Below are 26014 nucleotides of genomic sequence, written 5' to 3' on the forward strand. Positions count from 1 at the left end.
CTCCCCCACACACCTGAACTGATTTTGATGTGCCCCCATCCACCGCTGAGAATCTCCACCTCAGAGTCGCAAGGGTCCTCGCCCCTAAAAAGCAGTCCACGGTTAGAGGTTAGAACCTTGGGGTTCCATGTTTCAAATCACACACAGCCACCCCTTTTTCCAGTGACTGATACTAGGTCTAGGTCTTCAGCGTTTATTTGCACAAATTAATATGTCTGTGTAGTTCCTCATTTGGGAGGTTAGGAGATGGGCCCAAAGGAAGGCTGATGAATTTCTCTTAGTAGGACTCATGGAGGGAAGCTCAGGAAGGAAAAAGGAGGTAGCAAGCCAAGGACTCTGTAACTATCCTCACGTACTTATTTCTTTAGCTGGAAACAGAGCAACTCAGAAGCCGATGTCCTTCCTGAGGCCTATCTTACAGGATGACCAGTACACAGGTACTGTCCACAGGAAGGGACGAGCGGCTGTCTGCCCTCCAGCCCGGCACAGGCAAGAGGCCCCCAGGCTGCAGTCCCAAACAGATTTCCCTCCAGCTCTGATTCTCCTTGAATCCAATCAAGGGTCGCAGGCGCTTCGGAGACTGGTCCCTTAGCCGAGACCTCCCTGTTTACCTTTTTGTGGTGCCGTGCCCTCAGGAGTGGGCTGGCCAACTTCTACTTTCGTGCCTATCCAGACAAGTCGATAACCTAGCAGGCTGTCTCCAGCTCTTCTGGCCACCTCTACACTGACCTTGCTTCCCTGGTCCCAGCTTTCCATTAGCTCTCCCATTCTTGAAGAGGAGCAGGCTTTTAGGTCTATTTTTCAAGTTCAGACCAGCAGGCCCTCCAGGCAATGCCACCTTGCCTATTACACTTTCTTGACCTCCTCCCACAGACGGACAGCTGCCAAGACAGCCTCCCTCTTCACAGGCGATGTGGTCTTTCAGCTCTGAGGCCTTTTGAGGAGCCGCTCCTGGACCTCAGCCCTCTTCTAAATGCCCACCTTGAACGGTTTTGGTCTTTCCTTCTCTAGCCCCTTGAGATCTTTGCCAACCTTGTTCTTAATGTTTCCCACATTACCTTTTCTTATTTCTGCCCCTACTGATTGGACTCGGCCTCCATCTATACGCCTATCGAATAAAAAAATCTCAGTCAATAATTCCTTGCTGAGCATCAGTAAAACCACATCTATATCACCTGATTATTTTACTCAGATCCTCGTATATTTAGGACAGAACTTCTTTCCCACAAGATCTAGAAATATATAGTCTCTCGCCTACAAGGATTGTGCCTGTGATAGGAACCAAGTAGAATTAACTGCACGTAAGGACCGGAGAAAAAAGACAAACAGGCCCAGGAGCTCGGCCAGGCTCCACTATATACATCATGGAGGAAGAACTCGGAGCCCTGTCTCCTGACTATGGGTCTTTAATATCCAAGAGGTGTGTGACACACAGACATGCACATGTAATGTGCAAGATACTCATGGTACATTGTACATATTGTGGCCCTGGGACATGGCAGCTCACGTGCCTATCCAGGCACATGCAGACCATTGAGCTTCTCTGTATTCAGGAAAGGACAAGGAGAGGCAGACAGCATCACAGGTAGGAGGGGAGGCAGAATGATGTCCAGTTAGGAATAGAAAGAAGGCTAAGGGAGTCATCGTGCATAAACTGTCAGTAATGCAAGATGCCTGGGACACTCTGCTTAATCAAATGTTCTAGGAAAATAGAAAACACTTTTGGACTAAATCTTTGTTATATAAAATCCATTAAAAATGCTTTAGCGTCCTATCTCACTAGGCCCAACACTGGAACATGATCGGGTTATTCTTTTGACAAATATTTCTTGCATACTTATGATGTGCCAGACACCTTTTTGGGTGCTGGAGAGATATCAGTGAACAAAACTGGTAAAATACCTGGTCTAGGACATTTATATTCTAGTGGGGAAGACAGACAAGTCAAGAAGAATGTTTGAAGGGTGGTCAGGAAAGACCACTTGGAGGAGGGGACACATGAGCTGAGAACTGAATGATGAAAAAGCCCAGACAGGTGAAGACTAGCAGAGAGACAGTTTCAGGCAAAGGTAGCAACTAGTGCAAAGGCCCTGAGGCAGGAAAAAAAAAAAAAAGAAAAGAAAAAAGGTTGGTCTTGCCAACTTGGATTGAATACAGAGAAGATGAAGTGTGAGGTGAGGCTGGATGGTGCTCAGGGTAACAAGTCTGGATTTGATTATATTATGTTGTTGTATTTAACATGGTTTTTTGTTTTCCTCTTGATATAGCTGCATGAAGTTACCTCTCTTTGAATTTTGCTTTTGGACATCTCTTTTATTACTATTGTGAACTGGTTTTTATGTCTTTTTTTGCCTTTAATATTGCATATGCTTATATTTTACCTTATTACTATAAATAATATCCTGAAGGCCAAGGATTATGGGATTTCTTTATATTTCCTAGCAAAATTCTTTGCCTGAAAAGTCAATACATATTGCATTGCTTTGAAACATGTTCTGGAAAATCTGCTGTTAGCCTAGTTTGTGAGTTCTATATAAAGAGATAAACCCGCAAGGTCCTCTTGTAGATTTATACTGTGCTGGAAAGTTCTGAGAACTGGATGTATTTGAACATTTTGATTTTTACTTGGTGGTTCTTTTCTCCATAGCTTGATATAAGTCTGATGCTTCCTCCATGGATTTCATAATAATATTATTGGTGATACAAAACATATTGTTGCTAATTATGGAATACCGTGCTTACTGATATAGAAATAAAAGGATTCAAAGCATTTCTCTTTCCTCAATGAATTAACTTCTGTTAATGTTTCCGGAAGTATAGAAGCTTGCCCCATGCTTCTCATTCCAAACAAGATGACCACCTTTAAAATACTGTTCATAAATGAATACACCTAAATATGGGTATGTCTGAAACAGAACCAAGCTCCTAATACAGTAGCACCCGTGGCTATCAGCACGCTTTATGCAGCCTGGGGTAGTGGCAGCCAGCCAGCATATTATCCTCTAATCCATTGCCACTCTACCTCCTAAATGTTATAAATATTCATGTATGCCATAGAAAGATACAAAGGGCTTTATTCAAACATTTTTTTGAATACTCCTTTATGTTCCCCCCAAATGAAAGAATGTCTGCCTTTTTTTTTTTTGCATAAGGATCAGAGTGTGAATTCTCTTTTGTTCATACTCATAAATCCTGAAAACCAATATGCAACAAACTCTCTAATCCTCATTTCATACCTCAAGGGTAAAAAGGTTCAAAATAAAAATACTGAGGGCTGGCACAGTAGTTTGCTGTGACTGGGCAATGCTGCCACCAAGAAAAGGCATCTGTGTGCCTGGCTTCCCTGGTGACTTCCGCCCCTGACAGGAGTTCCCTCTGGGGATCCCATCTACCAGCCCCACAGAGGCTGCCAGCTCTGCTCACCACCGTGGCTTGGCTGATGAATGACTGGGAAGTGGCTTGGACATCAACTTGAAAACAGAGATGTATCCTTCCCCAAGACACACAGGGGCAGCGGGGGTCACCAGTGGGAGTTGTACGTGGCAGGGGTGATGCTATGGGAGCAGGGGTGGGCTTGTTTACAGGGAAAGAAGGTTGGAAAGCTGACAAGTGCCAGGTTGGTTAAGGTTGGGTTTAAAAAATATAACCAAATCTTGCTTTGAAATTCCATTCCATTTGCCAGTAACATTAAACTCACAGAAAGGCACTGGTAAAATTAAACTTTCTTGTGGTATGACTTATTAAATGAAATCCAGTTTATTGTTGCTATAGTAGAGAACTAAACAGTACTCTTTCAGTACTCCCTCCACTCTCTTCACCTTCTCCCTTTCCCCCTCCCTCTGCCTGCAATGGGGTGGTGCTGGTCTGCCATCTTGGACCATGGTGAAATGGCAAGGGAGGAGAAGCCTGGAATCTTGACTGCTTCATGAGCTACCATATTCGCTTAGACATTCACATGAAAAAAGAAATAAACTTAGCTTGCTTAAGCCATTGTCAATTTAGGTTTCTGTTGTCACAGCTGAGCTGCTCTCGGCTGTTCAGTTGCTTTTAAGTTAAAGTGAAATCTCTGTGAATAGGGTGTGAGGTGCAGGGTGTGAAGGGTCTCTTCTCACAGCTAGGCATTTAAGAACCCAAGGCTCTGGGCATGAAGTGGAGAAGCCGGGGAGGGGAACTCTCTTAATATCCAATGAATGCGACTCTTCCTTTGAAGGTAACGGATGCAACACCAAGATCTAAAAGCCCAGATGAAACAACTTTCATTCTCTTTGACAGATAGTTTTGCTATTCTTGTTTGTTCTGTTCAGTTGACTTTAATGATCAAAAGTTCTAAAGCCCAGTCAACTCTAGGAAACTCTGACTTCTACGCCTCTGTGCACATGTATATTTTATAGTCAAATAGTTGGCTTAGCTACCCCTCAGTTTGCATTTCTGCATAAGTGATCTGGAAGGTTCTTTACCTATTTGCTAAATCTTTCATTTCTGGAAAACAAGTTTTGAGAAATCAGGGAAATATGTTTAATTCTCCACACTAGTAAGTGAGCAAGACAAAAGAATGTTTTCCTTTGATCAAAGAATTATTGAACTAACATGGTATTAGAGATGTCCGTACTCAGCCTTTGGAGGGGAAGACCGCTGAGGAAATATTTGCCGTCTAGCATAGAGTCCTTTTGAGGAGGTGTGAGCTCATGTGCTATTTCCTAATAAGCTGAAGGCATGGAAGCCTGTTGCCCAGCAACAACTGTACCTCTTCACCAGGCCGGGCTTGCTCATTCCCAAAGCTGGATGGTGCGATCCTTACAAGATCACTGCATGATGTTTCCAGTTGTCCTAGAGTCACACATACCAGCTGGATATCAAGGAACGATGAGAAGAACAGTTTTCTGAGAAGAATTCTGTAGTGCTCTATGGCTTACAGGAATACTTATATACCCTGGACCCATTGACAATCTCCAGACATGGACAGAGTAGACATGATCGCCACTTCCTGTTGGGGAAACTGCCCCACTAATAACTTAAGGGACCACTACAAGGGGCAAAGCTGAGAATTGAACCACATGTGCCCTGAACTCCTAAGTCCTGAGCTTTCCCTGCAGTGCCACATTCACCAGTGCAAACCATAACCCTGGGCAGATGCTTACCCACCCAGAGATAACGCTGTAACACTGCATCCATCCAGGCTGCAGCCAAAGGATTTAGAAGACAATGGAGCATTCCATTAACATGCACTATGTAGCTAAAGATAGGTTTTGGCATGACCTGCTTTACTGCTTCACGGAAGATAAGAAAATAAACTGCAAAGTAACTAATGCCAGATAACAGCTTTTCCTTGGTGAAGGGAGCTGCCCAAGACTGAATATGTGCCAGTTCCACTTCTGTTATATTTTTTTAAAAATTGTTTTTGGTTGTGAAGATGTTCGAGTCCCCTCTCTGAACTTGGGTGAACTTTATTTATGCATTTAGATGAATACTCCACAAGAAAGATCTGCTGTGGAGTTGCCTTTCACCTACATGCACTAAAGTCGGGCTCAGCAGATAAACAATTCAAAGGCATCCTGGGGAAGTCTAGCTCTACAAACCTTATGACAAAACAACAACATGGGAGTCACTCTGGAACATTCACACATTTTAGCAACAGGCAGCCAAGGACGAAGCACCCAGCACCCGGCATAAAAGCTCGCTGCTGCTGTGAACCGCAGCACAAATACCATTCAACTGCACAAAAGAGACCTGACAGACTAAAATAGGTAGCCAATTTGAACCAAATATTTCAAAACTCCTTTATGCGTAACTACCTTTTAAACATGGCAGCATATATGGAAATTATTTCCTTTATTAGTACAAATGCAAATTTTACTTTAAAGAAACATTGTGGGTAAGGTTATAATACTGTACGTACCATTTTTTCAAAGTTTACTAGATTGTCAATGAACGTCTTGTTCCCCTCATGAGTAAATGTCATATCTGCAAAGAAATAAAAGTCACATTCTAATCACTAACAGAAATATGTCAGACTAAGAAACCACAATAGCACCATTAGATTATGCTGGAGGATTTGCATAACACTGCAGGTGAAAAAAGCTGATAATAGTTCCTTTTATGTTAGGTGTTTAACTTTTGAAAGCACTTTACCTGAGCTTAGTAAAATTTCCAAACTAACTCTCTGTTTCCCTAGCAAGCCTTCCAAACCATGGATCCCTGCTCCTCCTGTAATCTTCCCAACCCTTTGAGAAAAGTCGAAGGGGAGAAGGTGGAAGGGACAGGACTGTTCTTCCCAAAGAGATCAGTCTGATGAGGCTCCTGTTCATTTTCTTCCCCACACACTCATCACTGGCTTGACCTGTGGGTTCCCTCAGAATTACCTTTAATGAGCAAAGGCATGAAGGGGATGAGAGGAGGCTCCAGCTTAGCTACTGTCAGCCTGTAGGCCCTGTGGTTTCTAGAAGGATCCTTCAGAGAAACAAAGAGATGCTGGTTAATGACTAATGACATGTATGTCCCCCTTCTGCTTCCTAACACACCTAGGTTTGTCATCCCACAGTCAGGTAGTTTTCTACCAAGTATAGCTATAAAAGATAGGTTGACTTTGTTAAATTGATTTTGGCCTTATTTATGTATTATTTAAAAAATTTTTTTTTTTGAGAGAGAGAGAAAGCATGCTCCCGTGCCAGTGGGGGAGGGGCAGAGAGGAAGAGCGAGAATACCAAAGCAGGCTCCACACTCAGCACAGAGCCTGACACCAAGCTCAATCCCATAACCCTGGGATCATGACCTGAGCCAAAATCAAGAATCAGATGCTCAACCAACTGAGCCACTTGGGTGCCCCTGAATTTTTTTTCAGACAACTTCCCGTCTGACATGAAAATAAATTGCTTTTTGTTTCCTTTTTAGCTTGAGAGGGAGATTTGCCTGCAAGGACTGAGGGCAGAGACTCCCTCTGAGAGCAGATACAAGATGTGTAAAACAAACCCCTCCCACAAGATTCCCCCTCTCCCCAAGCACCCCCTCCTCCCTGGGAGTTCTGACTCCCCTCCTCTCTGCCCTGCACAGCCAGCCCCATGTGACCTCTCTGAAACCATCCCTTCACTCCTACCAAGACCCGCTCACTCCTTCTCTGTCTGTTAACACCTCCCCGCCAATGGGGAACAATAATCTTGGCAAGCCAAGGAAAATGCAGCTTCCAACCCATCGCCAACCTACGCTAGGCGGAAAGGTTCCTATTACACTGCTTTTCTTAGTTACACAAATTGACCTTATGTGGGACATAAGTCCTCTTTAAGTTAGTTCCTGAGGGTGCCATTCATTAGTCAGACATGCTTGTTTTAGCAGCACTAAAACGGGATCATAAACTTCTTAAAGTCATACAAGGACAGGTAAAATTTCCGAAATGAGAACTTCAATTCAGCTAATCAGAAATTGGATTAATGCAGACAGTGAACAGAATAAAGGAGCCACTGTCACTTACCATTAAACTTTCAAACTCTGCATAGAACTTCTTGAACTTGCTTGGCAGTTTCTGTTAATGAAATGAAAATACCACACTCATATATCAGATTCAATATCTAGATATGTATCATGTGTTACCATTTCTGGGGGAAATGTATTTCTTTGGCTCTTAATCAAACACCTCTAACACAGGCCAGACTGTAATCTGTCTTGTCATTTGAGCATATTCTGGAATACAGAGAATTTACCTTTTAAAGCTCTTAGTCTAGTTGAAACAAAAGTAAGTATGGATCCTTAGGTCTTACTGTTTTTATAATGTTTTTTAATTATTCATAAGGAGGACTGCAGTCTCAGACCACAAGTGGTTTGGAATCACCTCCTCCCACATCTTTCAGTCTCTGATTCCCACAGTTAGGAATTTAGACTAGAGAATATTAGGATTAAAAGTTTGAGAGACCACCTATTTCAATCCTCCTCCTCTCTTACAATGTTAACTCTATGAGAAAAGAAACTTACAATTTATTTCTATCTCCTCAGTGCCTAAACAAATGTCAGGTACATAGTCACTGCTTAATAAGTATTTATTTGAATAGACAAAACCTTTGTTTAGGTAAGAAATTAGGTCTCACAGTTTAAATTTTTACTATTTTTTAATGTTTATTTATTTATTATTAAAATTTTTAAATGTTTATTTATTTTTGAGACAGAGAGAGACAGAGTGTGAGTGGGCAAGGGGCAGAGAGAGAGGGAGACACAGAATCTGAAGCAGGCTCCAGGAACTGAGCTGTCAGCCCAGAGCTCGACACGAGACTCAAAACTCACGAACCATGAGATCATGACCTGAGCTGAAGTCAGACACTCAATTGACTGAACTCCCCAGGTGCCCCAATGTTTATTTATTTTTGAGAAAGAGAGAGAACAGGGGAGGAGCAGAGAGAGAGAGGGAAAACATAGAATCCGAAGCAGTCTCCAGGCTCTGAGCTGTCAGCAAGAGCCCATCGCAGGGCTCAAACCCATGAACTGTGAGGTCATGACCTGAGCCAAAATTGGATGCTTAGCTGACTGAGCCACCCAGGCACACCAGGTCTTACAGTTTAAATGCCATGCCCAACGTGGTACAGCTAATGGCGGTCAGAGCATCTGTAATTCACATCACCTCCCTCCTTCCTAGGGCTTCTCTTCCATGCTTGTGCTTTTCCACACAAGCATTTCTCCCACACGATTTCTCTGCCCTGCAGTTACACAAAAACTGATGATTCTACCAATTTAATACCTGAGTAGGCACCGCTGGCTGTACCTACATATCGACACCAGTAGGCCATTATCGAGTCAGCTTTTAATTTACTGGTTCTCACTTTGCGTGGGTCCTGAGATCTTAGGAACCCTAACTTTTCTCTTCTCTCACGCCAAGACAGAGCAGCGTGGTGTGCGTCCTCTCCCGAGACTGTGGAAGCACCGTCCTCAACCCCAGAGACCCGGAGCTCAGCTCTGCTTCACGCCGGGAAGTCTACTCGCAACAGCGGATTCACCAGTCAGGCTCTGTAGTCACAGAAGAGCTCCTCTCTCTTCTTTCTCTCAGAGCTGAATTAGTTTGTCATCTTGCAGAAATCTTACTTACTAGTATCCCACATATCTTCCACGCTCATTTTCCTAGTACCTCTTTTCAAGTTAGGGCTCTAGGAAACCTAATGTCCTTGCTCAGAAGGAATGTCCAAGGGATGAGAGCTGGGACAGGCATTAAAGGATGCAAGAATCTCATTCCACGTATAGGGTCTAAATCACCACGTTAGCTGATAACTTTCCATGAACTTTAAAAATAAGAAGTGAATTACATTTTTTTATTAGATTGGTCTATCTCTTTCTTTACTTAGCTGGTGTTTGGGTCAAAGGCAGGAGGGTAGAGGGTGATGAATATTTATGTGGGTCTGAATACTATTATTTATGTACACCCTGTGCTTCCAGACCCACAGTTCTCTACTGGGCTCAGTTTTGTACCCCTCATGCCACCTCCGCTAGGGGCCAGTGATGTCCTCACATATTTTCTGTGGTCACGCCTGGGGTGGGGCAAAGTGACAGGTGCTACTGGTAGGTTGTAGGCTGAGGCCAAGGATGCTGCGAAGCATCCGGCATCACACAGGACAGTCCGCAGTGACGAGTCACCCTGCCCACAGCCTCAATGCTGCCAAGGCCCAGAAAGCACTCCGGGATTTAACTCCCATTTGCTTGATCTCAGAGTGGTCTTTCCCTTCCAGCTTGGACCATTTCCTTTCCCTGTGGTTTAACTCTTCCTGCTGTTTTGGTCACGGACGGTGTCACGTGTGGTCTGTAGTTCCGGGAGGCCAGGCGCCGTCCCTCACCCTGCTCCTGGGAGAGGCATCATGCTCTCCATGGGAGCTGTGTTGGAAGTGCATGGATTTGGGGAGATCAACTTGAATCAAAGATGCTTATGAATGAAAGGTCTTCCTGCAGAGTGATATAATTACATTTCGCCTTATGAAATAAAAACTTACAAATGAGGAGGAGTTAATTTTCTCTTTCTGAAGGTTCACAGATGGACACATTTCCTCATATCCCCATTAAAATGAAGGACTGGCCAGTTAACTCTCCTTTTGCTGTCTGCATCCTCCCCCCGACCCAAGCAGCTTCCTATTTTTCTCTTTACACAAGAAAGGAGACTCTGGTCATGTTTCCACCATGCTATGGCCTTAAGGTCTGGCTGCTGTTATGTGATACCTACACGGGCCTTCTGGGACCCCCATAAGGCTTTATCCCTTCTTTGATTTTCCCAACCAAATCATCTGGACTCCATGAGGGCATCGGAAGCTAGAACAGGCTGGGGAAAGCACACTGTCTGAGGGGGAACCCTAGGCTTCCACAGATTCCAAGAGCCTTGGGCCGCAAGACAGGGGAGCCTGCATAACGGTTTCATTGCCTAATTCAGTGGCAGCCCTAACTCTGTCCTTTTCCCAGCTGGAAGACGACACAGCTGCGTGGCATGCAGGCCTCATCAATTCCCTCATTCCTATATTCGGGGCATGAGCTGCTGTGTGCTGCATCTGCCTGGAATTTTAAGAGAAACCCAAGACAGAAGAACTTGTGAGAACCTGTCCTATAAACAATGGAAACATTTAGGAGAGACTGAGAAAGAAAACAGTTTCAAGAGGGAAGTGGAGAAGGAAATGTTTTAAGGAAAATATTTAGATGTGCGAACAGCTGCCGTTGGTGCCTGTTTAAAGCACCCTTGCAGATTAAGTCTCTGTTATCTACTCCTTGACCTCTTTTTGTGTCCCACTTACACATACTTTTTTATTTTTAGTAAGAGTCTATTTTTGTGTGCATGTTCTATTAGAGATTAGTATTTCTTCAACTATATACCACACGTAAGGGGTCAGGCACATTTTGAGTACTTAGCTGATGAAAAGTGGAAATGTGTAGCACAAATTAACCAACTGTCAACAAACCACTAATCATATTTGCACAGAAACTCACAGCACACCTGCAGAGCTTTTGCCCACCCTGCGTATTAGCCAACTGTTGTTCCTCCAGACAGAGCGGTCGGCCAGGCAGCTAAGAGATACTTAGTACTCAACTGGGCCAAACAGTTGGCCTTCTGGCTAATTTTCCCTGGAGCAAAATGATTATTTGGTTAAAAATGGATCTTCTGTCCTCTCTTAATTATAGATAAGGCTCACTGCAAAAGCAATAAGCAGACATTCCAGAGAACAACAGAATCTATGAACAAAAAAAAAAAACCTTTGAAATCATCCAAGCAACGATGTTGGTTCATGTTATTCGTAGGAACCAGATGTATCATTATTTACATCGTATAGACCAAGAAGCTGAGACTCCCCCATTCGCCCCCCTGCACAAGAGGACAAAACCTTTTTAAATGCACACTCTCAGGCAACTGGAAGAAGGAAGACAGGTCACTTCCCTCAAAGTGTCCCACCTTTTCCATTGTTATACCAGTGTGAGTGATATTTCTATTAAAAAAGCTCACTGGTGAGCCTGTGTTTTTCTTCTTAAGGCAAAAGTCACAGCTGGATCTCAGCTGAAGCTTACCTCCCACGTGAGTGCCAAGCGGCTCACGGCGACATTACTTAGTCCCATGACGATGGCAAAAAAGGAATTCAGGTTTTTGTACTCCTTACAGCTGAAACACAAGAGGCACATGTTTGAGTAAAACGCCACTTTTGAGTGAGATTTAAAAAGTTAGAGTTCTATTTTCTGATAGTCATTAATATTCGTCAGGACTCTTTATGAGAACAGGCAATGATAGATTTAATGCACCGTTGAAGTTCCACTTGGTTGGCCACGTTCGGCTATTTGACTTCCCACTGTAATTTTAGAAAGGTGATGGTTCTGGTCATCTAGGTCCAGGTTTTGAGAAGGAATTGAAAGATCCCGACCCTAGGGATTGTTACTATGATCCCAAAGCCTCCTAAAAGCCTTGTTAGATGTGGAAGGAAGCATCTCATGGGATAAGAAGAGAGGTATACAAAATGTCCTCAAAGACATTCAGCCTTTTCGCCTAAAGCCGGACACCTCTTCTGGCAGCCTGAGAGGGAATGAGGAAGTCATATTGCTACAGCTGTCATAACTTCTACCTGTCATGTGAATGCTTCTAACTTGTTGAGAAATATCATTTTACAATCCCCATGAAGCTGAGAAATCTCCTAATAAATGACCTAAAAATAACCTTATTTTCTTTGCATTTAACTGATGTCCATGAGGCTGACCAATTTGCATCTGTCCTTATGCAACTATTAGCCTTTACAAACATATATTTGGGAATAAAAATACTGTGGAACAATATCAAAGATTCTTATTAGAATGGCAATATTTAGCCTACATACTTGATTTAACTTAAAAAAAAGAAAAGAATCCCCAATTTCCTCATATCAGCTCCTCAGAAAGAAAAAGAATTAATTTTTCAACAAGTGCAAATCCTTTACCCCAAATCAATATGGTTATCTAAGTCAACTCAACATAATTAAATCCTGTTTGGATGAACATTTTCGCAAAAGGCTAATTAAATCATTGCTTTTGCTGCCTGTGTTCTCTTTACAGAGGAAGCAATGCGTGATTCTTAAACGGTCTGTGTGGAAGGAAGAAAGTAGATTTTAGAGAAGCTATCATGCATCGTATCTCACTGGTAAAAAAGTAACCAAGGCCTTTGCCGTGTTGGGGCAGTGGCTCTCAGGTCAGGGGCTAAAAGAACACGTGTTTACCTTTGTCCTATCCATGTGATCCTGAAAGGAAATGCAGGCACACAGACCTACCTTTCTGGTCACTGCTCTGGTCAGTGTTACCAACTAACTTTATCACCTTAGGGAAGTCACAAAATAGCCCCATGCCTCAGTCTCCTCATCTGTAAAAGGGGATGATAACACTTCATAAAGTTCTGGGCACGTTGAAGACCTTAAATAGAATTTGTTGAAGTTCTCTAAAAATACCACGTAAAACATGCTACTGCCACCAGGTTCAATCGCATCCTTGTAGATGATGGTTTATGAGAGCTTAGAATCTTTTGCAGCCAGGCTGTGTAAACAGCTCCACTGCAGGACGGCACGGCTTAGTAAAGGTTAAATAATATAAACCAACTTAAACCAAGGCCAAAGTCACCTACACATTTCCATAATCAGAAGGACGAAAGGTAAAAAAAGATAAAAATGTTAAAAAAAAAAAAAAAACCTCCTGAGTTTTTGAAAGGCTCTCTTATGTCTAGGAGAGCCCAAAGGCCGTCTGATCTCCCACATGGGTGTGCAGACTGCCGCTCTCTACCCCTTCTGGCACCCAGCACTGCCGGGCCAAGGCGAAGGGGGAATGTGCCCTTTGCCATAGGAAAGTGCGTATTTTCAGTTTCGCTGATCCTCTCCTTCCAAATATGCAAAGGCACCTGTCCCTTGCAATAGGGCTGTTCAAGCTCCTAGAAAAAAGTGGCTGCCCTGTGAACCAGAAATCCATAAGTAACATTTGCCAAATCTTTCTTCAAAAAGGCAGCTTTTCCAAATAAAGAGATAACAGCCTTTGAATCTGAGGATTTGGATATGCTGTTGAACCCTCAAATTTTTGGCAAAATAATTTGAAGCATTTGGCAAGCCGATGTGTATTAAATGTCAAGCAGCCTTTACTTCTTTGTTTAGCTCTGGAAATCATGCTCTGTATGGGATCTAAACTATTTGGCTCAAGAAAATTGCTAGCTGGGGTCACTTGTGCTCCCCAACTTCCTGGGCTAGAGCTCCCTGAATTTAGAAAGAAGTCTCCCAGCCATGGGCCATATTTAGCATTTTATTTTTAGCACGGTGGTGATACCAAAAACATGGAAGTAAACAGGAGGTTGTCAGGCATATCTAAATAGCAGGAGAAGATTAAATTCATGTCAGGGAGAAATCTAACTGGCCCCTGCAGTAAATAAATTGTTTCCCATGAAGTGCTATTAAATAGAATATTTATAAGTTGCTGCCTTTTTCTGATGTTGGCGGAGATGAGTTCCATGTACTAGGTTAGGTCGGCTTTATGCATTTTACTGATTTTATTCTGGCTGAGTTGGGTCGTGCTGATGTACATGCATGTTTCTACTGCCCTCTACTGGCAATACGGTGTCTTGTTGGACATTGACTTGAACAGCCTTCTAAATACAACTTTTCTAGAACTTTGTTAGCTGAAGGACTCATTAAACTGGAGGAGGCACAAAGCCACAGTGGTTCAGAGCAAAAAGAGATCATGATTTTGACTGCAGCATCAGTGCTATAAAATAAGAATTTATTATATATTGATGTCCAGTATTCCAAAAGACATATGAAATTAATCTTTTACAAGAGTTCAGTTATTCTGAAACTCCTGTCATTGTTCCTTGTGCATAAGATCCATATCTTGCTTTTTTTTTCTAAGGTGCAGCTTAAGGGAATAAAATGAAAATGCAGTTCAAACCTTTTTCTCTTCTTAAGCTAATGATACTTACTGGGCTGCTATCTTAATAAATTTTTTTAAGAGCTGAACACGCTTGCTGGGCTGAGAACAAAGGCAAATCTCAGTGACAACCCAAAACTGAATTTCATTAAATCTTCTCAGGAACAAGTCCAAGTTTGCTGTGGTCTTTTTAAAATTATGCCTTCCAAATGTGTGATAGATTAGCTCCAGCTAGAAAAGAAAAGAAAACAATTTTATTTCTTTGTTTTTCAATCACAACACCAACGAGGCTTCTCTGTTTGTCAAGAGAAATTGACATGGGTCAGCACATGTGAATACAATCACTGGCCAGGATTCAACTCGTACTACAGAGCTAGAGGGCTTCAGGGAGGCTTGCTAGATACGTAACTATACACGAGGTGCCATTGGCTTAATAGACTCAGGAAGACATAGCTTACTCTAAACCATTAAGACTTCTCTTTAATACTCAAAGACTTTACAATAGGCTTTATTAATCAACTCAATATTTACGAAAAGGATCCTGTGGTTTCCACACTGCGGCACATGACCGACACTGGCACTGGAGCAATGCCAGCACGCCCCACCCAGAATTGCGAGGGTACCTACTTGTGCTCTCCGCCGAGCACCTTACCTCATGCACACAGTTGAAGAGTTCCCAATCATAAATTGTCATCTGGTATGCTAAATCTTTGGAGCTCATCAGTTCAAAAGTTCCCACTGTTCCCATGGTGGGGCCTTCCTGCTCTGGCAAGGGAGTCTATGAACAGTAATGCAAAAACACATCAGAATCTCAGAGCAGAGAAGTACTTGAATTTAAAAAAATTTTTTAAATTAATGAATTTATTTTTGAGAGAAGCGGGGGGGGGGGGGGGGGGGCAGAGAGAGAGAGAGTGTGGAGCTCAAAATGGGCTCCAGCTCACCAGAGGAGGGACCTGAACTCATGAACCATGAGGTCATGACCCGAGCCAAAGTCAGAGGCTTAACAGATTGAGCCACCTGGGCACCCCCAGAGAAGTACTTTTAATGCTGAATGCTTTAAGGAGTTTCTGAAAGGAAAAGATTCTGGAGATGCTGAAACTTTGATTTCACCCAGAGGAGAAAGATGCCTTCACTCTTAATGCTCACTGGCTTCAGGGCCATCTCACTGTCATCATGTCCTGGGACTGAAAAATGTGGACCGTGGCAATTAAGATTTGGTAAGGAGTGACCTGTGCTTGGGTCTGGGAGACCTCTGGGAACAATGCCTCTTCTCTGGTAAAGATATAAGACGTTCTTGGAGATGTTTTCCTTCTGCGTTGTACTGAAGCTGTTCTGGAGAAGGCACCGCCATGGCAGTGTTGGACATTTATCCATGGCATGACTTCCCACGGCAGAGGCTGGTGACCATGGTGGTGGTGCTGTCCAGCCAGCTCTTACAACACACTGTCTGGGCTCCCTAGGTGACTGAGGGCTCTGTGCCCTGAGATTACATCTCCACCCTCTGAGATGTGCTGAGGCAGGAATGATCTCCACATGGTCATGGTGTTTTGGGCTAGGGTGACAGAAAACCAAACTCTGCTACTTTCTGGAAGGCCCTCACTCAAAACTTGAGATCCCACTTACTTATCTCACTTGTATTTTTTGAGAAATGACCTAGAGTGCTTTTCCTTAGTAAAAACGAATGATTTGAAGACATTGGGAACTTATGTATAATATATGAATATTTATGGCCTGTAATATATGCCCAAAGGTACAAAGGTAAATGAATGGAAGGAGAATTTTCCACAAACCATGAGAGACTCAATAATAGAGAACAAACTGAGAGCTGAGGGAGGGAAGTGGTGGGATAGTCTAGATGGGTGATGGGCATTGAGGAGGGCACTTGTGATGAGCGCTGGGTGTTGCATGTAAGTGATGAATTACTTCTGGGTCCTTCTCCTGAAACCAACATTGCACTGTATGTTCAATAACTAAAATTTAAATAAAAAAAGAGAATTTCCCTAATATCATGCAAACCATATTGGGATATTCAATACTTAGGTTGGAAACACTAATATTGTGCACATTCTATCATCATATTATCATCATCATGCATAACCACTATATTCCCTAAGTGCTCACGGCATTCTGGGCACTGAAGAAATGACACACTCAGGATGTAAGCTGTCCCTGCAAGTGTATAGTCTAAGGGAGGAGTGAGCCCTAACCAGCAAGTTCTGCCCTGCACTCAATAGACAGCTGCTGGCATTCATTTGTGGATTTAAAGGACAGGCAGAAGCATCAACACACACCTGACACCCAGATACTCAGACAGACACGTGGGGGAACATGAATGGGCTTTGTGAGAGTTAGTGGGCATTTCGAATGAATGTGCAGCCTGAAGGGGTTCTTGGAGAAAGAGGCTGGGCTGTAAAAGATTAATCAGGCAGAGCTGTGTGGGTTAGAACAGCAAGGTTTCCCTAGAGCACCCAGGTTGGTCTGTTGAAGGATGGCAAGAGAGGCAGGAAGGTTGGGAAGCTGTCATGAGACTTGTGTGTCGGGAACAGGGAGCCTAAAGCTCGAACAGCTTTACAAAGTCTGTGAGTACCAGACAAGGAACCGGGGTTTTGCAACAGATCTGCTTCAGAGAGCAACAGACTCTAAATGCAAACCTCACTCTTAACTATGCAGATTCCCTTATCTCTTGGATGTCTGTTTCCGGCACTGGAACTCAGTGTCACGGTACCGGGTACTCAGGCTTTTTAAGAGAACTGAATGGGAATAATTTGAGTGTATCCCGTAAGCACAGTGCCTGGCACAGAGCAGGTCCCCATTCACAGCCCTTTCCAAAGTATTGTCTCCCCGCATGTGCTGCAGCAATACAAATGTCCAGGGAAGCAGGATCCGTACAACACCTGGATGCAAGAGGTAAGTACTGCTGTTCAGATCTACGCTATGCTAGGCACAGAGAGCAAGGAAGAAAAACATTTATCCCAAAGTTTTAAAACTTAGGGAACTGACCTGAATCTATGGGTGGGTAGCTTGTGGAAGCAAATAAGGAGAATGGGTTAAGCAGGTCGAGTCTCAGGTAGAAAGCTGGGGACACTCTTAAATGCTGGGTCTGTGGACTCGTGTCAGCCTCAGACAGCTGCTGCTATGATCAGCAGTTCTGTGGAACCGCCCTCCTGTTCTCTCCCTCTGCAGCCTGCCCAGCTCCCTGACTCTTTTCCCTGAGGTCTCATGGCTTTTCATAGAGGGGAGAAATCAACCCAACAACTGTAGGGACGATGCCAATATTAAAAAATAGATCAAGTTCTTTAAGTCATGGATGCTGGTCTATGATTACTATATCCCTTTTGAGAGAGTAATGGAATCTCTATTTTTTTTTTTTTTGAGAGGGCAGGACTAACCAAGCCTTCTCTCTCCTTGACAAAGGGCAGGCTGACCCCTTCCTTCTCCATGAACCACAGAAGAGGCAGGCTAAACTGCCAAAGCAGCTCTTCTAAGTAAAATGGAGAATTTACATGCTGATCCTGAAGCCCAATAGAAAGCTTCTCCTTGCTCCACTTCCTTAGAGATGGTCTTGTGAAAGTTTCCTATCAAATGAAGCACAGTAGAGATTCTGTGGGGTCTACACTGCACAGGCGGGTCTGAACACTGCCTATGCTGAGGCACAGAACTTCCATATACTCTCCCTCTGGGAGAACAGCGTTGTTACCCCGCCTCCACCCCTCCCCCCATTTCCAACTGAAGAACCTAAGACAAAAAGGATATGCTAATTGTCAGTGACAGAGATGGCCAAAGTAAGCTGCCACCCCAGCATCCCTCTTTCCCCCTCTGTGCCTGGCTCTGCAATGGCACTTGTCACATTGGATTCCCCTTACACTCTGGAATCCATTACTACACTCTGAGCTCCTTGAGGCACAAAGACCATGAAGGATTCATCTTCAACACCATCCCAGAGGCAGAGTCATCATGATGCCTGGAATGATATAATAGGCCCTAAACAAAAGGCTAAGGAACTAGTGAACAGATAAGAGTAGAACCAAATTACAGTACAATGGGATCTTATAATTTGTCTGTGCTCATATTTATGCTCAAATAAAGTGTCAAGAGAGTAAAGCTGCAGGTTACAAGCCTTTAACCAACTAGGATAAATTGGTGGCAATCTGCTATTTCTAGACAACACAGTTTAGCCCTATAATTTGTTCTGTTCCAGGCTGTTTGTGTTAGTCTCATCTCCCTAGCATGGTCCATAACTGTCATAAGAACGAAGTCTCGGGAGCAACTTGCCAATTCTAGTGTCTGTCACACAGAAGCCAGCACAGCACCGAGTACAAAGCAGACACTTCCTAAGTAGGTGTTGATAGATCCAAGAGTTTGGCCAACATTCTGTACTGCAGAGTCATCTTGTATACGTTCTTCCTAGAAAGACTGTTCTCGGAGAAATTTTCAGAAAGCTGGAAAAGGCCCCATGTCTCCGGTGGTGTGAGGCAGGTAAGGTTCAACCATTCCTTAGTATGATGACATAAAGCTGCAGCCCAGAGGAGGGCAGAGCACTGACACAGGGGAAGCGAACGAGTTCCTCTCCCCAGTTCTTATTCCCGAGTAAATGCCTTTCAATTACTTAGGCCTTAAAATGGAAGACTAGCAAGGACTAAGAATTCGTAAGGCTGCAGTATGATGTGCAAATAAACAGAGGCTTACAAAGTCAGTATCTGCCCTACAGGGAGCTGGAAACAGTCCACACTCTCCATCCAGACACCATGTCTTTGGATAATGTGGCCAAGAACCGGCTGGCAAGAGAGGCTGAATGCTGTGTGGTCAACACATCATGTAGCACCTGTAAACAGGTTACAGCTTTTGATGGTGTTTATTTCCAGAAGAGGGCAGCACGACTCATTTATGACATTCTCCCTCCTAATACCTCAGTGTTGGGAAACAGCTTTTAGAAGGCAATGAATGTAGAGGCCTACAGTTCTATATGAAGAGGGCTGTGTGTAGACAGAGCTGCCAGCATCATGGGCAGTGATGGATGCGGGGCAATCAGAGATCAGGTGCTGCATCTGCTAAATTCCCCACCAGGCAGAGATACAACAGTTGCACTGCAGTGCACAAAATGGCTCTCCCCAGACTAGAACACAGAATTACCATGAGGCCAAAACAAGCTCTAAAACGTCCCTGAGAGGAGAGGAATCTTGATTTCCTTCTAATGTCTGTTTTGATGACATTTGAATGCACTTATGTGGTTAAATTCTCTGAAATGAGAGGCTGTTTACCTCTTGCTCATGTGTTGCACTTTTCTTAGTAAAAGCAGCCCTCTGTGTCCAAAGATGGAAAAAACTAGTTCTCTATCCTCTGAACTGGCCCCATAGGTTTTCCAAGATACCTAGAGAGCTACACACCAACATGTCTAATTTTTATAAGATAAATAGAAATGAACCCTACCATAAACCCTACTTGCACAGAAGAGAGTAGGTTACTTCATTGCTGACATAGGACCATTAATCCTTTATTTTGCAGAGAGCTCTGTGTGGGCTGGGAACAAATGTTTTGGAGACTTAGGGAAGAAAGTGCTGGCCTCTGGTGTTTCCTACACAAGTTAGAGCATTTCCAGGGCACAGAATTTTTCTCTGACTAGAGAGTAACTTTGCCATAATGCCTTTTCTACATCCCACTAAGGTGTATGATACATCGAAATACCTTGTCTTAAAAATTTTTTTTCTGTCCTGGTCTAAGTATTCAGATTTTTAACATTAATATTTAAATGGGGGGGGGCTTCAAGGAGGTGATTTACTATAGAAAGTTCTAAAAGCTGAATTAGGCTGCAATAGTGGTGCTACTTGCCTAACTTCCACAAAAGAAAATCTAAAGCTCAGAGCATATCAAATGAACACCTGAGGCTTACCTAATAGAGCACAGAAAAAGAAAAAGCCAAGTAACGTTCAAGAGTTTTTGGCAACTAGGTTCGACATAACTGCAAAATTAAGCTCCAGACAAGGTTTTCTGATTGCAGACACTACTCTGAGGAGGCCATCCACACCTACCAGTGAATCGAATTGCTCTCGCGGGCAAGCAAATAGGCGTCCATTAATGGTGAGCGTCGTAAATACTGAAACATCATTAGGTTTGAGCACCACCTTTTCTGTGAACATAAAAAGCATGAGATTGCCTATTAAATGCATCTGAGATTTGCTGCACTGCCCTAATCACACCAACAAATTGCCAGCTCGGTGAATTACTGGAACACGCAGAGTGACTGCATAAAATACAGTCCTGAAGGGACCCACTGAATAAAAAAGACTCAGCATTCATGCAGGCACATGACACTCAGAATGCCATCAGGAATGACCACAAAACAGGAATGGAAATACCCGAGGGTCAATTCCCCCAGTTCTGCACGGCAACTGTAATTATATACAAAAACTGCATTTGCTATTTATATAACAAATTATGTTTCCAGATGGTAATAATGCCCAGCACTTTGGAGATGGAAAGATCACTTGTAGAAAACTTAGGGGGTTTCTGAGATCTCAAATAGATTTTAGATGTAAAATGCATAACTATTTTTTCGCTTAGTCCTTCATTTGGAGGGCAATTGTGTTACCTAGATTAAGCCTCCTATATTTTAAAAATTCAGTCATTCAACAGATATTTATTTAGCATTTACTATATGCTGGACACTGCTCCTGGCATTGGAGACACAGAAGGGAACAATATAGAAAAAAAAAATCCCAGTCCCCAAAGTGCTGGCATCGCAGTGAGAGATGTGGACAGTGAGAAAGACAAACACATCAGAGAGCAAGCAGCCAAGAGGAGAAAAAACAACAGGGAAGGAAGCTAGGAAGTCTGTGTAAGAGGGAGAGGATACAATTTTAGAAAGGAAATCAAAGAAAGAAAGGAGGGGGCCTCAGTTAGATACTGACATTTGGGTGAAAAGCTGAAGGAAGAAGAAGGACCCTTTGGAAAGTGTGCCAGAGGGATGGGCGAAAGGGGACATCCTGGGTCCCGTGTGACTGGGGCAGAAACAGAAGGAAGTATCTGGGGAATCCATGATGCATCTAAAAATCCTGCATCAGTAGAATCATTTGCCTTCAGACATGGCAAAAATGGCTTACCCAATCCCAAAGGATCCCCCAGTGGCTATGAAATCATTGCCAGACCAGCTGGCCTTACTGCTCCTTCCTCTGGACGCTCACTGCAACACATGCTGACTGTTCCAAAACTCTTGCTAGCATGGATTTTAACTCATTGCTGGCTGCCTCCCGCCTGGGCTTGGGATAGCCTGGGGATATAGGACGCACCCAGCACATCCCTCCCGTCCCAGTCATACTAAGTGGCCATTCAATATATATGGTGAACAAATAAATGATATATCAATAAAGCATTAAGGTAATCATGTAATCCCCTGGGGAAAAGAGTTCTCATTTTATCTGATGGGTTGGGCTTCTGCCCTCTCTACAGGTAAGGAGGGGAACCGTCATCAGCTGGCAAGAACTAGCCCATGACCACCTCCACCTTCAGGAAACCTATGGCCTATAGCTTGTGAAGCCAGAGGCCCTCTTAGGATTCATATTTCCCAGAGCTCCAGGGCCTTAAGCTTTTTTGTTTAGGGTTTATACAGAAAGAACTCCAGGCTGGCATCCGCACCAGAGTCTTCAGCTCCAGCTGGCCTCAGATAGATCGCTTCACCTTTTTTTTTGCTTTATAGTGGGTACCTACAAAATAGGGCATATTAGACACTTACCCAGCCTACTTCTAACCATATTATTTTGTTATTTGTGTGAGCACACAACAGCACCAATTTGTCCCTTTGGATCTGCTTGGAAGGGCCATGCTAACTCCTGGCAGGGTTTCTCTTTGTACTGGATAGTCCATTTTACAGAAGCCCAAAGTGCTAATTAAGGCTGTTACCTCCTCCGGAGCTCATCTTGACGATGATCAGGCCTTCCCCAGAGCCTAGTTTGTCCGCAACTGCGCTGATGACTTCCTTCACCGAGGCGGCCACCGGCACCCGAATGGTTGTGTAGGTGTGGTCCATGCAATAGACTTTAAACAGAACTATTGGGAAGGCAGTAACAATATGGCATATTGGTCTCAAGTAACAATATGGCATATTGGTCTCAGGAGTTCTTAAGAAAACCACCAGCAATGGGAGATGTTTGATATCCTCCCAAATTGGCACCGTCTAGTCACTCTTACTAGGTATCTATTTGCAGACACCTATGCCTGTGTCTGCCCACTTCCCAAACTCCTGGCCTCAGCATTGGTCTGAGAATAGGTACACACATGGCTTCTGTCTCCAACTCCAAAGGTGATAGATTTTTGTGACAAACCCGTATAGAAGTGATGGGAGGAAAAACGAAGTATGTGTAGGCCTGTTTTGTGGGTGTGCCCTTGTCTGTGAGAGTTTCTTTTTCATAACACAGGAAGTGCTGCGCTGTAGGCGGATTGCTGGATAACTGCTGCCTGGCGTGGCGGTGCGGGGCCAGCACTAATACCTCTGCAAACAGGAGTGCTTCTGCCGGGGGCATGGACATGCTGACACTCCTCACTTGTTCACTGGTTTGTGGTACTCCGGGGCTGGGACATAGCGCTTGGGCAGTGCCGAGCTCAGCAAACCCATATACAGCATCCACATGCTCACCTCTGAACACAATTCCAGCTACTGTAATTCTTGGGTTTAGAGGCACTCCTAAATTATAAGAATCATTCATGGCTTAAAATGAAAATTTTATCATTATTCATTTGGTTTTGGCTATGATTCTTTAGACAAATCTTTAAACAACCAAACAGTAACTGTCAGCATCTGCACCTCCCTGATGGTTATTAACAAGGCCATACTCAGGATCAGAACGCTTCCCCTGGGCAGGAGTCCTGTTCTGCAGATGACCCTGGCTCTTCCCTCTTCATGGCCTTGCAAAGTGCCAGCTCCCTTTCTGCCAGCCCTTCACAGAGGGGCAACCTTGACAACTAGTTCCTGAGACCGGCTTTCCTTCCTTCAGGGAAAGGTGGTAGTGTGGGAGAAGCTGAATCAGGGAAGTGTGGACAAGCACTTCCATTCCAGGCCCAGAGTTCAAGAGGATAAATAATCAGAATGCAAAAGGGCACCTTCAAGCAAACTATTTGGAGTGCTAACACATAGTCTAAAAAAGCTATTCTGTGGGGCCAAGGGTCCCCGGAGGGGAGATTTTATTCTGACTTTGAGTAATCTACACAACCATGAGTTGGAAGACCTTCATCTCACCTTCATCAGAGCCGCGGATAGGCTGGCGCTTCTGGGCTCTCTCGTCACCTGTGTTGAACTGTTGCAAGAGAACTTTGTGCTGTAAAAGTAATAACAGCAACTGCTTTTAATGGCCGGTGTACATTTGCACTCAAAGGAGACACATCCAAGAAGCAGTCAGAGTCCGAAGAAAACATATATTCTTTTTACAAACACATCACTTTTCTATATTGCACTGTAATATTTCTGGAGAATTGTTATTTCAACAGGGTACAATTAGAGAATCCTAATCCACTGTCACTTACCTTCTTTTGTGGAGCCTTTGCATCTTCTGAACTACGAGAAAGAGAGAAAGCACATTATTTAATAGCATTGGTACCAATATTTTGAATTACTTTGTGAATAACTTCAATCTTATGTTACAAAATGAAATCATAGCAATCCTTTGGGAGTAATATGAGCCTCTTTGTTTTATTTAAAAATATTATTTTTAATTTTTTAACGTTTTTATTCATTTTTTGAGTCACAGAGAGACCATGAGAGAGAGGGAGACACAGAATCCGAAGCAGGCTCCAGGCTCTGAGCTGTCAGCACAGAGTCTGATGCAGGGCTTGAACCCAAAAACCGTGAGATCATGACCTGAGCTGAAGTTGGCTGCTTAACTGACTAAGCCACCCAGGCGCCCTGAGCCTCTTCATTTCAATACCAAGAGACCAAGCACAGAGGAGACACAAAGAGATCATTTATCATCACAGGCAGATCCCTGGCAAAATTGACATTGAAAGACATTTCTAGCTTTCAGGTCTTCCTAGCAGCAGACGCTCTTTCCACTATTTACTGTGTGGCTCAAAGCACAGTGTGCAAAACCTTCCATGTTTTCTCTGAGAGGATGCAAACATTCATCAGCAACAGCTTTGGCAGAAGAAAGTGAATTTTCCATGTAAGTAATTCCTCCTGAACTTTCTTTAAATGCCACTATTACTGGATTCACTGTCTCGAACCAAAAAGACCCGTTTACTGAGTTAGATGCCCCGTAAGAGGATCTTTGCCTTGTCCCAGGGTTTCTCTTGGCAGATGTCCAGCACAGAAGACAGATGTGCAGAACCTACCCCCCTTCATCTGGACTTATCACACCTGTGCCCAAGGACCCGTCCACTCAAACTGGAATGCCAGGTGGCTGCTGGAAAAAGAGCTTTCACCTTTCGAGGGCAAAAGGCTTTTTGTAAGATGTTTTGCCTGAGAGGCAGGCACTTACTTGATGAAAACACACCCAAAGCCAAGCCCTTCCTTACATTTGTTTGACAATCTTCTCTAACTCGGGCAGTTGCTCCTTGAGGGCAGCAATCATCCGGGCATCGTCTGATACAGACACATAAAACTCCTGTAATTGGCAAAAGTCACAAGCTTTTAACAAAAATTGCAAAGGTACACAATTCTGTAAAGAGCAATAAAGATGTGTCCTTATGTTATCTGCTTTGCTAGCATCTCCAGACTATGTTTTCATGGACTGGAGACAAAAAGGAGAAAGAAACCATTACAATAAGTCTAAATTCAAAATTGCAAGTGAGAAAAGGACTTAGAAATAGGTAGTGGTGGTGGTGGTTGCATAACATTGTGAATTAATTAATGCCACTGAACTGTGTCCTTGAGAATGGTTACAATGGCAAAGTTTATTTTGATATATTTTACCACAATAAAAGAACTAAAAAAAACTTTTTTAAAAATTGCAAATGAATCATTCATGTGGTATTCTAGGAAAGGCAGCATAATGCAATGTTTCAGAATGGTTCACTTTATGGCCTGTACTTGAAGAGCACTTTTTTCACCTCAATATTGTTTCAGGAAAATTTTAATATTTATTTTGAATATTATTTTAGCATTATTATTTGTTTAATATTTCCCACTGGTTGTGGTTGATTTTCAGTGGTAAAAGGCAGGCATGGTCTTCAATACTGTACTGAAGTTATGCTGAGTTTGTACCAACTCAGGGCTCTTCACTGACGTCCTGGGAATAGCCTGATGGCCAGGCAGCAGCAGCTGGGCACTGCTTTGTTGAGGAGCAGTGGCCTCCACAGCAGAAGATGACAGCTGTGGCAATGTCCCCTTAAACACCACTGTGGTCCATTTGCAAAACAGTCCTTTACCCAACCAGTAGAGGACAGGAGTCAATATATGAGCCAGCTACTATTTTTCTTTTATATTTTCAAAATACTTCCCTCCACAGCTTTGAGTACACCCATAGTTCCTTTTCCTCCTTTCCCCAGCAATCTGCCTGCCAAATTATATGATTACCAGGGAGAGAAGGGATTACACTTCTTTTGGATAACTTGTTCTTGAACACCCAGATTGATAAAGTTTGAAATAGAAGCCACATTTCCTTTTGCCTGCATAGAAGGTCCTCATCTAAGTTTTGGAGGACAGACTGAGTCATCAACGACTCAGTGCCAGGGTCAA

At 43.4% G+C, this 26014-nt stretch overlaps 1 protein-coding gene across 3 annotated transcripts in view; it reads right to left on the bottom strand.

Annotated features, from left to right (window-relative positions):
* RAPGEF4 (Rap guanine nucleotide exchange factor 4) overlaps positions 1-26014 on the bottom strand; it is a 282413-nt gene that overhangs the window by 8553 nt on the left and 247846 nt on the right. For all 3 annotated transcript variants that reach the window (XM_029934374.1, XM_029934373.1, XM_029934375.1), the window contains 11 exons: positions 24853-24941; positions 23866-23896; positions 23582-23660; positions 22249-22395; positions 20382-20479; positions 15008-15133; positions 14408-14586; positions 11506-11596; positions 7463-7513; positions 6360-6447; positions 5897-5961 (listed from right to left, as the gene is read on the bottom strand). In XM_029934374.1, coding sequence (XP_029790234.1) covers positions 5897-5961; positions 6360-6447; positions 7463-7513; positions 11506-11596; positions 14408-14586; positions 15008-15133; positions 20382-20479; positions 22249-22395; positions 23582-23660; positions 23866-23896; positions 24853-24941 — 1044 coding nt within the window. The remainder of the gene's footprint in view (positions 1-5896; positions 5962-6359; positions 6448-7462; positions 7514-11505; positions 11597-14407; positions 14587-15007; positions 15134-20381; positions 20480-22248; positions 22396-23581; positions 23661-23865; positions 23897-24852; positions 24942-26014) is intronic.

The sequence above is a fragment of the Suricata suricatta genome, chromosome 3, assembly GCF_006229205.1.
Source record: "Suricata suricatta isolate VVHF042 chromosome 3, meerkat_22Aug2017_6uvM2_HiC, whole genome shotgun sequence".
NCBI classification, from domain to species: Eukaryota; Metazoa; Chordata; class Mammalia; order Carnivora; family Herpestidae; genus Suricata; species Suricata suricatta.